At 49.1% G+C, this 12941-nt stretch overlaps 2 protein-coding genes across 2 annotated transcripts; one reads left to right on the forward strand and one right to left on the reverse strand.

Moving 5' to 3' along the window:
• The first annotated feature begins 5708 nt into the window (after positions 1 to 5708).
• LOC112888526 lies at positions 5709 to 8538 on the forward strand. Its single transcript, XM_025954754.1, has 3 exons — positions 5709 to 6690; positions 7722 to 8049; positions 8173 to 8538. Exons 1-3 carry the CDS (start codon positions 5821 to 5823, stop codon positions 8307 to 8309), a joined length of 1335 nt encoding a protein of 444 aa, XP_025810539.1. The 5' UTR covers positions 5709 to 5820; the 3' UTR covers positions 8310 to 8538.
• Positions 8539 to 8714: 176 nt separating this feature from the next.
• LOC112888536 lies at positions 8715 to 12939 on the reverse strand. Its single transcript, XM_025954764.1, has 2 exons — positions 12776 to 12939; positions 8715 to 10453 (listed from the first exon to the last, which is right to left on the reverse strand). Exon 2 carries the CDS (start codon positions 10426 to 10428, stop codon positions 9346 to 9348), a length of 1083 nt encoding a protein of 360 aa, XP_025810549.1. The 5' UTR covers positions 10429 to 10453; positions 12776 to 12939; the 3' UTR covers positions 8715 to 9345.
• Positions 12940 to 12941: the final 2 nt, after the last annotated feature.

Raw genomic sequence — 12941 nt, forward strand, 5'->3', positions numbered from 1 at the left:
CATTATCAGGGGAGAAGGGAAATCATTATCTACTAGCAGAATACCCGAGGGTTGCTACGGCGAAATACTAATTGTGTTTCTTTTGCGAAATGCTAGAGTGTGTTCTATCTTAACCCCCCACCCCCTCTCGGCTCCTTTGTTCGTCTCCATTAGCAGAGTTGGAAACACACCATTGCATAACCCATCTGGCCATCTCCCTCGATCCCTCATCTCCTCGCCAATCTCGAGATCCCTGTACCACCTCATTCCCTTCCTGCAGCTGCTGCTCCCCCCCCCCCCCCCCCATCTCCGCCGGCATCGCACCGACCGGCACGTCATCACACTGAAGCCGCCGCTTCACCAGCGCCGCTGGCACCCGAGCTGCCTGCCCTGTAGGAGAAAGCCGTGTCCGATTCGGTTTCGCGCGCGGACGTGGCGTGACGTGACGGCACCGTAAAGTTTGGCATGGCGAGAGCAACGCGCGTAGTATGGAAGTGGATCTCCGCGCCGCACTCTGGGAAAAGAAATTACCTTCTTTTTCCCCTCTGCAATCCTGGTTCGATCTCTCTCCTACCAAAAGCATGGCCTGCGAACGACGCATGGTTACCAAACTGGTGATCGCAGCATCATATTTTTGGCAATGCCAGGCCTTGCTATGGTGAAGTGTCGCAAATTTGGCAGCGGCAAGACACGGCATGGCCCGTCCGGCGCCTCCGACGACTAATACGCGCCGCGCCATGGCGCCGTGCACCGTACAACTCCTCCCGCACACCATCCTCAGCTCGCCTGCGTCGAGCTCCGACCGTGTGTCCGGCGCGCGCGCAAGAAAGAGGGATGGATCTGAGTCTTCGGCCGAAGAGAGTCGAGAGGGGAAGAGCTCGGGATGGCGCTCTCGCAGAAGGCGTGGGTCGCCGTCGGCCTCGCCGTGCGGCTTTTCTGGCCGCCTTCGCGCGCCTCAAGTACGCCAACCACGTCGGCGGGGACGGCGCCGGCGGCATCCCCTACGAGCTCCAGAGCTACGCGTACGCGGTCCTGGCAGCGGGCGCGGCGGCGCTGGGCGCGGTGCTGCTGCAGGCCCCCGTCGCCGCGTACCTCCTCTGCCGGGGCGGGGGGCCCAGCGCCGCGGCGCTCGACGCCAGCATGTACGCGGACATGGCGGCGACTGCGGCGCTGGCCAGCGGCGTGGGAGCCGGGTTCGGCGCCACCAGCGACGCCAGGCAGATGGTCGAGAACCTGGTCCGCTGGGAGCGGGGCGGCGGCGCCAGGGGGGACCTCGACGCCTACTACGACAGGGGGGGCGTCGCCCTCGTGTTCCTCCTCGCCGGCATGATCCTGTCCATGTGCGCCTCCGTCGTCTCGGCGAGGATCCGGGCTAGGGCGGGCGGCGAGGAGGGCCATATCCTTGGCAACTGAGAGGGCATGCAGCTCGATCGGCGCGCGCATGGACTTCACCGGACAGAACCGCGCGCGCGCTCTTGTGATGATTTAGTAGGGTTTTTGTTTTCTGATATACTAGTAGAAGTAGAACGCTTGCCTTCGTCGGAAGATTTTTCATGTTAGGCAATGCAAAGTGTCTCCTCCTTCTAAGTTCTACTAGTGGTTCAAAGGTTGTAATTAGCGTGTGCAAATTATAAAGTTATAATAAGAAGTTCTAAGATTCAGATGTGATGCGTAGTTCGCTCAGCTGAAGTTTTACCTTAGACCGTGCTGCATAAGGACAGCTGCGGGAGGGTATCATTGCAAAACGTGCTCGGGCCGTTGGATCTTCATTTGACGGGCTGGATTTGAGGCGTGCAAATGTGCACGGAGGGCGTCGCGTGCATATGATACTTTGCCTTACCTTAGACCGCCTCCAGAGGTGCCGACGAAATCGTCAGCTAACCTGGAGGGAAGAGACAATAAACAAGGAAAAAAATGAATTCCTGAACTTCGGCCGCCTCACTTACCGCTCCGGGAAGCGTGTCAGCAGCTAGCGGCGAGTTACTCGCTGAAAAATTTCTACTGTTTCTCTCTCCGCCAGCTCAGAGAAAACTAACGACGTCGCGGACCGTTGAAGGAGGCTTGCAAGGCTGAAGAAAACACGCCTGCAGCAGCAGCATCTAATTCGCCAGCGCCTACCCCACGAGGCCAGGACGTGGCCCAATACTAAGTCCACGCCTACACGGACCAGCCGTTGAGAAGCAAAGCCCACATACGCGACATGATCCATGAAGTTTGTTGTCCATATTGCCCCCCAGACTAGGAGATTATCGATGAAGCTTGTTGGACACACAACACAACCAGGAAAAAATTAGCAAAAGCACATCTCCTACGACGTTAGAGCATCTTCTAGAGATTTTTTATATCTTTAACAATAAAGACTTTAGTTAAAAAAATACCCTCCAATAGACTTTTTAAATGGATATCTAAATATAGATCTCCTCTATTCTGAATTTCTCGCAAATCAAAGATGGAGAGCGAGAACGTCTCTTTAGACTACCACAGAATATAGAAAAACTGTTAGAAAGTACAAATATATAGAAAATAATTTTTACTTAAATGACTTTCTAAATTAAATTTTAGAAAAACTTTTAAAGATACTCTGACATGCCACTGGTGCATGAACGCACAGTCGTCTCCGTTTTTCCCCGGCTCAGTGCAAATTTTTTATTTGGACCTTCTCCAAAACGTTCCGAGGAAACATTGTTTCATCAGTGGTCGATTTGTGGAAAACATTTTAAAAAGGCATCGGTGCACGGCGCAATGTGCGTAGGCCGTGCAGAATGGTCCGTTTCCTAGAAATCCTTTCGTCAGTGGTCTATTTCTGGAAAACTTAATAGGATGTCAAAACACCTCTAAAAGAAAGAAAACAAATTACGCGGAACTGCGGGGCTCTGTTTGCACATGATTTCCCGGTCGCACATTGCTAATAATTATAGCTAGTTAGAATTAATATAAAAATAAAACTTATAGCTAATAATTATAATTATCTATCTCATGCGCTTTTTTATCTATTAAATATTTTAATATATATCTTAAAATATATATCTATCCCGTTAAGCAGGCCTCCGTCGCTGTCTGCTAATGTTATTATCAAGCAATCAGCAGATGGTGACTGACTGCCGCTGACTCTCGAGCTGTCCCCAGCTGGCTCCTGAATATCAATTTTGCAAAAACAATGTTAATGGTGAGCGAACTGTTAACTGATACGACGTGAGATCGACTATTTGTCGCATGCGTAAGAGGAAATTGGAGGAGTGGATGCATCGTACGTCTCTGCACTCGGTGACGGAGCTCTCTGGAAAAGAGAGTAGGCAGGGCGAGCAAGCATTCTAAATTAAATTATTAGTCGTTTTAATTTTTCTAGATTCATACACTTTGTTATATACTTACGTGGATGCATAATAAAAATTATAAATCTAGAAAAGCTAAAATAACTAATAATTTAGGATGAAGGGAGCACGATTTTGCAGAAACATTTAATTTCAGTTGTTAATAACTGATTAAATTTTTTCATCAAATCACTTAACATTGGTGCATTGCGCCATCATTTGACATTAGGGGTGTCCAAGGATACCTTCAACGGTTTGAACAACACCATTCGACGGCCAGAGTTAGTTTGCTGGTTTTAAAATCGCTTCACCTCCAGCTGCCGCGCCCTCAACTTTCTGCACATGGCGCCAATGAGGCGCCGAACCAAATGCTTGTTTGGAATTGAACACTGAAATCCTGTCCGTTACATACAGCAAGTAACCTACCAGAAACAATACAACGATTCCAAACAAAGAAACTACAGAATTTTGTATTCCAGACAGGGGTGCTGTTCATCAGCAGTTCACCCGGCCGCCGGCGTCTCATTACCGTGCAAGGCCACGCGCCGGAGAGAGAGAGAGAGAGTGTCCCGATGGAGCCCGGCTGCGGATGCACGCATGTGGCTCGATCGATCAAGACGCTTCCCTCTGGGTGCCAACCGCTTCCGCTTGGGCGCTTGGCTGCGGTGTCGTCCAGGTCTCATGTGTGCAGGCGCAGCGCTCCGATTTGTCCATGGAATGTGTGTGTGTGTGGTGGGGGGGGGGGGGGGGGGGGCGGTGTTGGTCCGGCAAAGCGACCACCGAGATGACAAAACTTCACCTGCACCGATGCCCACGTATCACGGGGAGATGGGATTAATTAATGATGATTACGTGAAGAGAGATTGCTGCCCAGATAAACACACAAGAAGAAGAAGCCATTCCCTCTTCGCTACTCTTCCTTTCATTCTCAATCTTTGATAGCAGTAATCTAGAAGCAATCATAATTCGATTGTTTCCACCTCTTATGTTCTCTCTACCACAAATAAGTGGTTTTTGGACATCAACGCGGTCTCCAGAACCAAACTTTGACCACTATTTTTCTTATGATGGCATATTTTCAACACACAGCACAGCTACATCATTGTGAAGCTGTTTCCTAATATTAATGTATCGTCTCATTTTCAGGTGTAAATATTCAAAACATAAAAAACTTATTTGCAACCAAAACATACTAATGCTAGCTAGGATGAACGTATTTCCCCTAAATCGAGTTACTTCCGATCAAATGTCTAAATACGCTAGTGTTGGGTTGCAATACAACGGTGTTGTGGGCTTGGACCTCACAACTCCAAAGTGCCGTGGCGTCAAGCATGGGCGACCAATGATTGCTGGCAGTAGCAGCATCATGGGCTGCATGGCTAGCTGTCGCAAGCCAAGGTACCAGCATTAAGGTTAACACCCAATGTCGAGGAAGGACTGACACCTCGCAGAAAGCAAACCAATCATGGTGTTTCCATATAGGCTTTTAAGTACATGAGAGCATTACTTTATATATATTTTAATTGGATTATTAGATGCATTTGGACCATATGCTGTGTTTGAATTCAAATTCAAATCTACATTTGAAATTTGATGGATTGCGCGAGGTGTTGATATAATGTTTTGAATTATTCGGATGTCAAAATGGAATATTCATAGTTTTCATGTACATGGACCTAGAGAAATAGAGGAGAATTAATTATTGGGAAAGATTTATTGGGAGACTTCAAAAGCAACTCCTCGAGTAATTCTGAAATTGATATTGGGACATCTCCTAATATCCGTTATTGGGAAAGAATTATTAGGAGATTGCTGGAGACGTTTCCTCCTTCGGAAGTGACAGTTCGCATCATTACATCTCAGTCCACTTGGTGGCGGGCCTAGACAGAGCCAGACTAGACTGAGCAATTAGAGATGGTGTGCCGACAGGCTAATGACTGGGATTACAGGGATCGTAAATATGATAACTATAAAATAGAGTGAGTGCTAGCTAAAGTGCTCAAAGCAATACTGACCACACACACTGTTATTAAAGTTTGCCTTGATGACATAATATTTGGCAATGATGTCCTAGTTTCTTCCAGTATTCCTCCTTTGCCAATTCGCGTATTTTTGAAAGCGGGAGTATTTTTGTGATAGTTTCTTTCTTTTCAAAATGCAGCGTAGTTACGTGAAATTTAAACACTCGGAGAAGGCATCGGTCCGTGCCCATGCGTGTTCCTGGCAGTTGGCAGTTTGGCCCAGAGGCCACTGCTTCTGTGCTTCGCTTGTCATGCCTGTCTCGTGCCCACATGCAATTCTCTGGTCACCTACACTCTCTAGGCATATGTACAGAGGCCACCAGCCAACCCAGAGTTCCATCCAGGGCGAACGCGCCGCGCGCATCTCTCTCCCTGTCTCGCGGACGTCTCGGGCGGCCTGGACCTTGGAGTGGGCAGACAGAGCCACCTCACCCCACCCCACCACTTCGCCCTCCTCCACTCCCGCTCCCGACACCCAAGGCCCGCCAGGAAAGCGCCTGCGCGCGGTGATGGCGGACGCGTCGCCGCTGCTGCGGCCCCATCCGCCGCCGGGCGGGAAGCCGCCCCCCGCGGCGTCGCGGTTCGCGCGGTGCTCCTCGCACGCGCACGACGAGCTCCGCAGCTTCCGCGCCTGCCTCGCCTGGCTCTTCGTCGACCACTCCCCCTCCCGGGGCCTCGCGGCCGCGGGCTCCTGGGCGGTCTTCCTCCTCCTCGCCGTCGCCGCGCCCGCCGCCGCCCGCCTCCTCCACGCGCCCCCGCGGCCCTACGACGGGCAGGTCCAGGTCTCCCTCACCCTCGCCGCGTCGCTCGCCTACGTCTCCCTCCGCGCGGTCCTCCGCCGCTCGGGGGGCCTGCGCCGCCTGCTCTACCTCGACAGCCTCCGCCGCGACTCCGAGGACGTGCAGGCGGGCTACGCCGCGCAGCTCGCGCGGTCCTTCCGCGTCCTCGCCTGCTTCGTGCTCCCCTGCGCGCTCGCCGAGGCCGCGTACAAGGCCTGCTGGTACTGGTACTACGCCGCCGCGGGGCTGCCCGCGCTCGGCTCCCCGTGGTGGGCCGCCGCCGCCTGCGCGCTCGAGGTCGCCTCCTGGGTCTACCGCGTCGCGCTCTTCTTCATGGTCTGCGTCCTCTTCCGGGTCATCTGCTACCTGCAGATCCTGCGGATGGTCGGCTTCGCGCGCGAGTTCGGGAGGTTCGCCGACGTCGCCACCGTGCTGCAGCACCACCGCCGGATCAGGGAGCAGCTCAGGAAGATCAGCCACCGGTACCGCAAGTTCATAGTCTTCAGCCTCATCCTCGTCTCCGCCAGCCAGTTCGCCGCGCTGCTCTCCACCACCAGGCCGCACGCCGTCGTCAATCTCGCCACCGCCGGCGATCTCGCGGTCAGTAAATTAAACACGCCCTCTGCTTCTTTCTTCAGTTTAACACTTTATTAACTGGCTGAAGGTTATTTCTTTTCCTAAAAATCATGGAATCATTGTAACAACAAAGTTTGTGCGTTAAGCATTCAGAGCGGACACAAAAAAGAATGCAATTAATCCAACATTTTACCAATCACAAGGGGACTGCATCTAACTCGCACTTATCCATACTAACAAGCCATTGGATGGAACTAAGCGAGGAACATGAACATCCGTCCAGTAATGCTCCAAGGGTCATGAATTATTTGAATATATACTTCAGATGTACTGATAATGATTGAATACTTTATATGTATATGAAATTCGCCATTTTTTCTGAATAATAGTGGTACAGACTAGTGCATACGTAGGACAGAGACACAGAGTACAGAGATATCCATAATGAACTGGAATTAGAATCTTTATTAGATGCAAACCAAAAATGCGTAGTGGCACATGCGCGATTGTCACATGTCCAGTTTTGAAATCCAAGATCTAGTCCGTTATAGCACGTATCTGAGCGGGTTTGGTACCATCAGAAATGCCAAATCAGGTCGACGACAGCTGTAAATGGAAATTTCCAGAAAAAAAGCTTGCATGCCCCGAAAGGAACACGGATGTTCAGACACCATAGAAGAAGTTGCCTGCCCCGAAAGGAGCACACATGTTCAGATAGACACCATAGAAGAAGTAGCGAATCCATCAGCCGACACCACACTTTGTCAGTCGTTTACCCCAATTCCACATGGTCCACGGCAGCAGCAGGAGGTTGTGCAGGTAGATCTGGCTGTGTCTCAGGAGGTTGTGCAGGTAGATCTGCTCAGCAGGTTTGTCGACAGATGAGGAATTACAGAAACTTTCTGCATAGTGGCATAGTATGAACTTCTTTTCTAGGAAAAAAAACTAACTTTATGATGTTTTCACATCCAATCATCATCAGATCTATAGATGGTGAACAGAATGTTTCATACTCATCTTTCTGACGAAGTGACCTTTTTGCTGCCTGCGGTCAGCTGTGCTCGCTGAGCCTGGTGGCGGGCCTGCTGGTGTGCCTGCACAGCGCGGCGAAGATCACGCACAAGACGCAGGCGATGACGAGCGTGGCGGCGGCGTGGCACGCGGACGCCACGGTGCACGCCTTCGACAACGACCAGGAGGACCCGGACCCGGACCTGCCCCCCACCGCGGGCTACCTGGCGCCCGCCAACGCCTACCGCGTGGCCGCCGGCGACGAGTCCGGCAGCGACGACGACGACAGCCACAGCGAGACCTCCTCCCTCGACGACCCCAAGTACGTCCCGTTCCAGGCCAACATCTGCTTCCAGAAGCGGCAGGCGCTCGGTAAGCAAAGCATCCTTTCCTTTCCTTCCCTTTCCATTCCTCGTGCTGCTGATGCTGATGATGATGAACTCAGGATGACGACGCTGAATTCCTGACGGCTGATGATGCTTGTTTCTGCTGCAGTGACGTACCTGGAGAACAACCGGGCTGGGATCACGGTGTACGGGTTCGTGGTGGACCGGGCGTGGCTGCACGCGCTCTTCATGATCGAGTTCTCGCTCGTCATGTGGCTGCTCGGCAAGACCGTGGGAATATCATGAAGCGTTTCCAGCTCCCCTTTCGCTGCCGTGCCGATCTCTGATGCAGGGCTTCACTACGCTTACCTCGGACCGGCGTGTACAAATTGAGTGCAGATAGTGCAGTGCTTTGAGCATAGCCGTTTTGATCGATGAGTGTATTTACCTTTCTTTCGATTTCTGATGGTTGTGTAGATTCATATGGTGACGACAATAATGAGATGTTAGCTGTCCAGGTTGGGTGTTTTTCTTTTGTTCCTGAAGGGCCAGGTTGGTTTGTTGATGAGGTACTGAACAGTTGATCCAAGTTGGCTCTATCAATTGCAGTGTCTCAGTCTTGGGTGATTGGCGTTCAGCAATTAAACGTAAGCCAAATAACAGGGGACTATCGACTAGGAGACTACATATTCGACCAAAACACCATGTCAATACTGTCGCATTTGCAATAAATAACTACAAACCAGTTCCATGAGCAGCAGCTAAAACAGCCACAACTAGTACCACCAGGTAAACCACCCTAGCAGCACGATACAAGGCAACCATGAGAAGATACACTCATGGCAAATAAGTTCACAGACCTCCATTTCGACTAGACTAGACCAAGCCATCCATCGGCCACAACATATCGATACAAAACTTCCGAAACATAAGCAGTAATCTGTATGCTGGATTTGTTCATGACACTGACATCTAACTTTCAAACAGCAATTGCTGCCGAAACAATCACATGTTTGTAGTTTGCTTTGACCAACAGAAAGGGAAAGGAAACTCTCAAGGCAAGGGTATTCACAAATCCATGCAAGGCAGCACCTGAAATGCGGAGCTGCTTCAGCCCAAAACTGTATGCAGATCGCAGAGCGCATCATACAAGCGTCAGCATCTGCCTAACAGAGATCTCCATCCAACCTATCCACTATTGCTGTCTCAGCAATGGGACAAAAAAAGGGAAGGAAGAACATGCTGGGCCTCTGACCACCAGGCAGCAGCTTACCAAGGTGTGTTATTTTGCGTCCCTTGCAGATGGATAGAATGAACAAACCCCCCAAAGTGATTTCATCTCTCAGCTGCCACGAGTTGGCCTTGTAGGAGCCACCATAGGATGGTGCCGCCGTGGAGTTCTGCCTACAGCCCGAACAGTACCAGTCCGCCCCCTTTGAGTGTTAACTGAGTCATGCTGAATGTCAGAAGTATCAACAGTGCTAGTTGAACGCCTAGGCCTCTCCCTATGTCTTCTATATGCCCTGCTAAATGAATCTCCAGTAGAGATTCTCCTGCCACGAGCAAACAAGGACGCCAAGAAGTCAAAGCCCTCATCCAAACCACCATCTGACGAGTCGTACAGGTCAATCCTCTCATTCAGAGTGCGATCTAAGGATGTGAAGAAGTTGAGTCTTTCCTCCAAGTCAAAGTTATCGCCATCAATGGGCAAATGGCTGTTGCCGCCACCATTCAACTCAAGGACATAATCCCCCATGATCACAGCTCCTGGGTTCATGGCCCTGATAGTGCTGATTGCATCCTGCCGCTCCCTCTCACATTCAAACTTCTTCCACTCATCTGCAATAGCAGGATCAACTTCACGAGGTTTGGCTGAAGGATGCTTGGACTTCACATGCTTGCAAAGTTCCTTATATGAGCCAACAAAGGAGCAGCCATCATGCATGCAGGTTCTCCGCTTCCGGTTGAGATACTGACGAGCAGGTTCAACCACAGTCCATCCTTTAACCTCACCACGGCAGAGAGGGCAAGCAAGTTCCATGGCACATGGCTGCTTGCTTGCAGGCTGTGTGTTTGAGGACAATGGAAGGCTGGGTGCAGACTCTGCTGAAACACCAAGAGCCATTTTTTCCTTTGCATAAGCTTCTTTGAAATGTTCAAGGCAGTTAGAATGACGGTAGTTGGTACCACACATGTATGGTCGGCAGCCCTTGTGATGAGAGGTACACAGGAGTAGGACAGCATCATGTGGATGCTCCAAGCAAACTGGGCAAGTGGCACCTTTCCATTCATTCTTCTCAGAGGTCACTGACATATCATTTTCTTTGCCTGTTTCTTTTGCCTTCCAGGAGCACGATGGAACATCAGAAGAAGCTGACCTACGTTGACGAGCTTGGAGGTTGCGGCCTCTTGGTGATCTCGCCATCCTTCAAAGTTCTGGTGAAAGGCAACTGCAAGAATGGCAAGAGAAATAATGTATGCATTAGCTACAAATTTTGATGCATGCTTGGCTATATATAATGGCCAGTACTCAAATGAAAGTAAACATATCTCATATAAAGCTTACACATTTTGCTAGTAAGACCTGGCTAAAAATATGATACTTGCACATTTACAGTCTTACAGATTGTTAGAACAAGTTAGTAACTTTAAATGTTAGGCTAATAGGATCCTATAGACCTATTTATAGGAAATTTGGAGATTGGTAAGCATAAACAAAACTAAAGTCTCTCAAAATCCCCTTCCCTTAAATAGGTTCGACTTGACCAACATGACAGGACAACGAGCATCCAACACAAAGGGCAGTTGACCAACTACCTCACACGCAAATCTATAATTGTTCCTATCTTCAAACGCACATATCACTAGAACAAATACACAAATTGTCAAAGTCAGTTGTTATAACAGTCACCAAGAAATGAAACTATATTTCAAGTAACAGAAAAAGATTTATAAGCAAAAACAACCAGCTTTGCAATCTTCAGAGTTTAATTTCTCCTAGCCTTCTGGATAAAATAAAACTTGCAAAGCATACTCCGAAATCCAGAAAATATGATATGATGAATGAACTTCAATCTGCTAGTGTACCACAGGATCATAAATTTCGAACTTACATATTTCAAATACCTTTACTCAACACGGTATTTTCAAATACTCAAGATTTGCAGACAGTTGTGATTCGAGTATCAAATAAGCAATGAAGGGGAAAAGGATATATTAAATAAATAATTACAAGCATGCATGTGAAAATACAAAATAGTAATGTGTTTACAATTTTGTTGATATGCATGAAAGACCATACAAAGGACAAACAAATTAAATGGATAAAAAACAGATTTTCATATGTCAGTTCAAAAAACACTTTCACATAAATCAAGAAGGTATTAAGACATACTCCATCTGTTCCTTTTTGTTTGTTGTTTAGCTTTGTGCACGGGCACTAAGAAAATCTATAACAGATCTCTATTCCCCTAATAAATTCTAGCATATTTACTTAGCATGTCTCTTTAATCACCGATGAGAACCAACGAAGAAAGGAATTGTATATTGGAAATGTAGCAAGCACTTGATAGGGTAGGGGCATGTACTTTTATCTCTTCTTGAAATCCTATAACGGGAAACAAAACAGAACACTTTTGATAAGCGAAAACGACAAACAAAAAAGAACAAAGGTAGTAACGTACTAACGTATCACTCACCAGAGAAAGAAAATGCAACAGTGCACCACCAGTAAGTTAACGAAAACGACAAACAAAATAGAACAAAGGTAGTAACGTACTAACGTATCACTCACCGTAGAAAGAAAATGCATCAGTGCACCACCAGTAAGTTAACAAAGGTATGGTTCCGAATAAAAAAAATACAAAGGGAATGAAATGCATTTCCATATGGACCCGAGCCACATGTAAGAGGAGGTGAGTTACTTCCGTTTCTTAGAACATTTGGGCAAGAAAAAGAAAATAAAATTAATGTACAGGAAATGCCAAATGCTATGCTCTGAAGTCACACAAAGTATCTCAAGCATAAAACCAACACTGATGGCAGCGTTCATGTTTATTCATGTTTACTACTGTCTACTACTGATCCCAAAAACAAAATATCACATGAGAAGACACAAAACTTCAAGGGTTAAAAAAAAAAGGGCCCCTTTTCGTTCCCCCACCTTTTTTTCCCTTCATGGAGATATACCAGTAAATGTCACAGAGAGTGTTAAAAATTGCATTTTTATAGACTGGCTAGCACCTGCTTCGCACACCTGCTATAAGGTATGGTTTTAGTCCATCAGGCTAGTAGATTCCACCAACCAAACCCTAAAGAATACAATCAAATCCTAAATAAGACTTGCTACACACAGTACACAACAGTGAAAATAACAAGACCACACCGCTTCCCATCCCCTGACAAATCAATATCATCTCCCCTTAGGTCAAACAGAAGCGGATAATCGACCGCGACGCAGGAAGCGCAGAGAGATTATCGCGGCATCTAGAGAAGGTATCCGCTTGCCCAGAAATGTGGGCCGCGCGAGGGGAGATCCGCCCGGACTGAGGGAAGGGAGAACGGGGCGGAACCCTAGCGGCGCAAGCAAGCCAAAAAAAAAAGGTGGGAGACGACGAGCTCGGCGACGCGGGGGCGGCGCCCGCACATGCGAACCCTAGATGGGGAGGGTCGAGGAAGCTCGACGACGGGGGTGGAGTGAGGGGGGAACCGAGACCGGACCGAGCGGGCGAAACGAGAGGGGGGGGGGGTGAGCGGAGGTGGTGGAGACTGACCTCGCGGCGGCGACGTCGGCGGCGGGAGGAGGAGGAGATCGGGGTCGAGGCGGAGGCGGCCAGGCGGGGGATCTCGAAGCGAGAGCCCAGGTGAAGGGTGCGGTGGGGAAGAAGAGACGCGAGACGAGGAGAGCGTGCGGATTCTTCACGAGGAGGCTCGAGGGAG

Source organism: Panicum hallii, chromosome 1, assembly GCF_002211085.1.
Source record: "Panicum hallii strain FIL2 chromosome 1, PHallii_v3.1, whole genome shotgun sequence".
Taxonomy (NCBI): domain Eukaryota; kingdom Viridiplantae; phylum Streptophyta; class Magnoliopsida; order Poales; family Poaceae; genus Panicum; species Panicum hallii.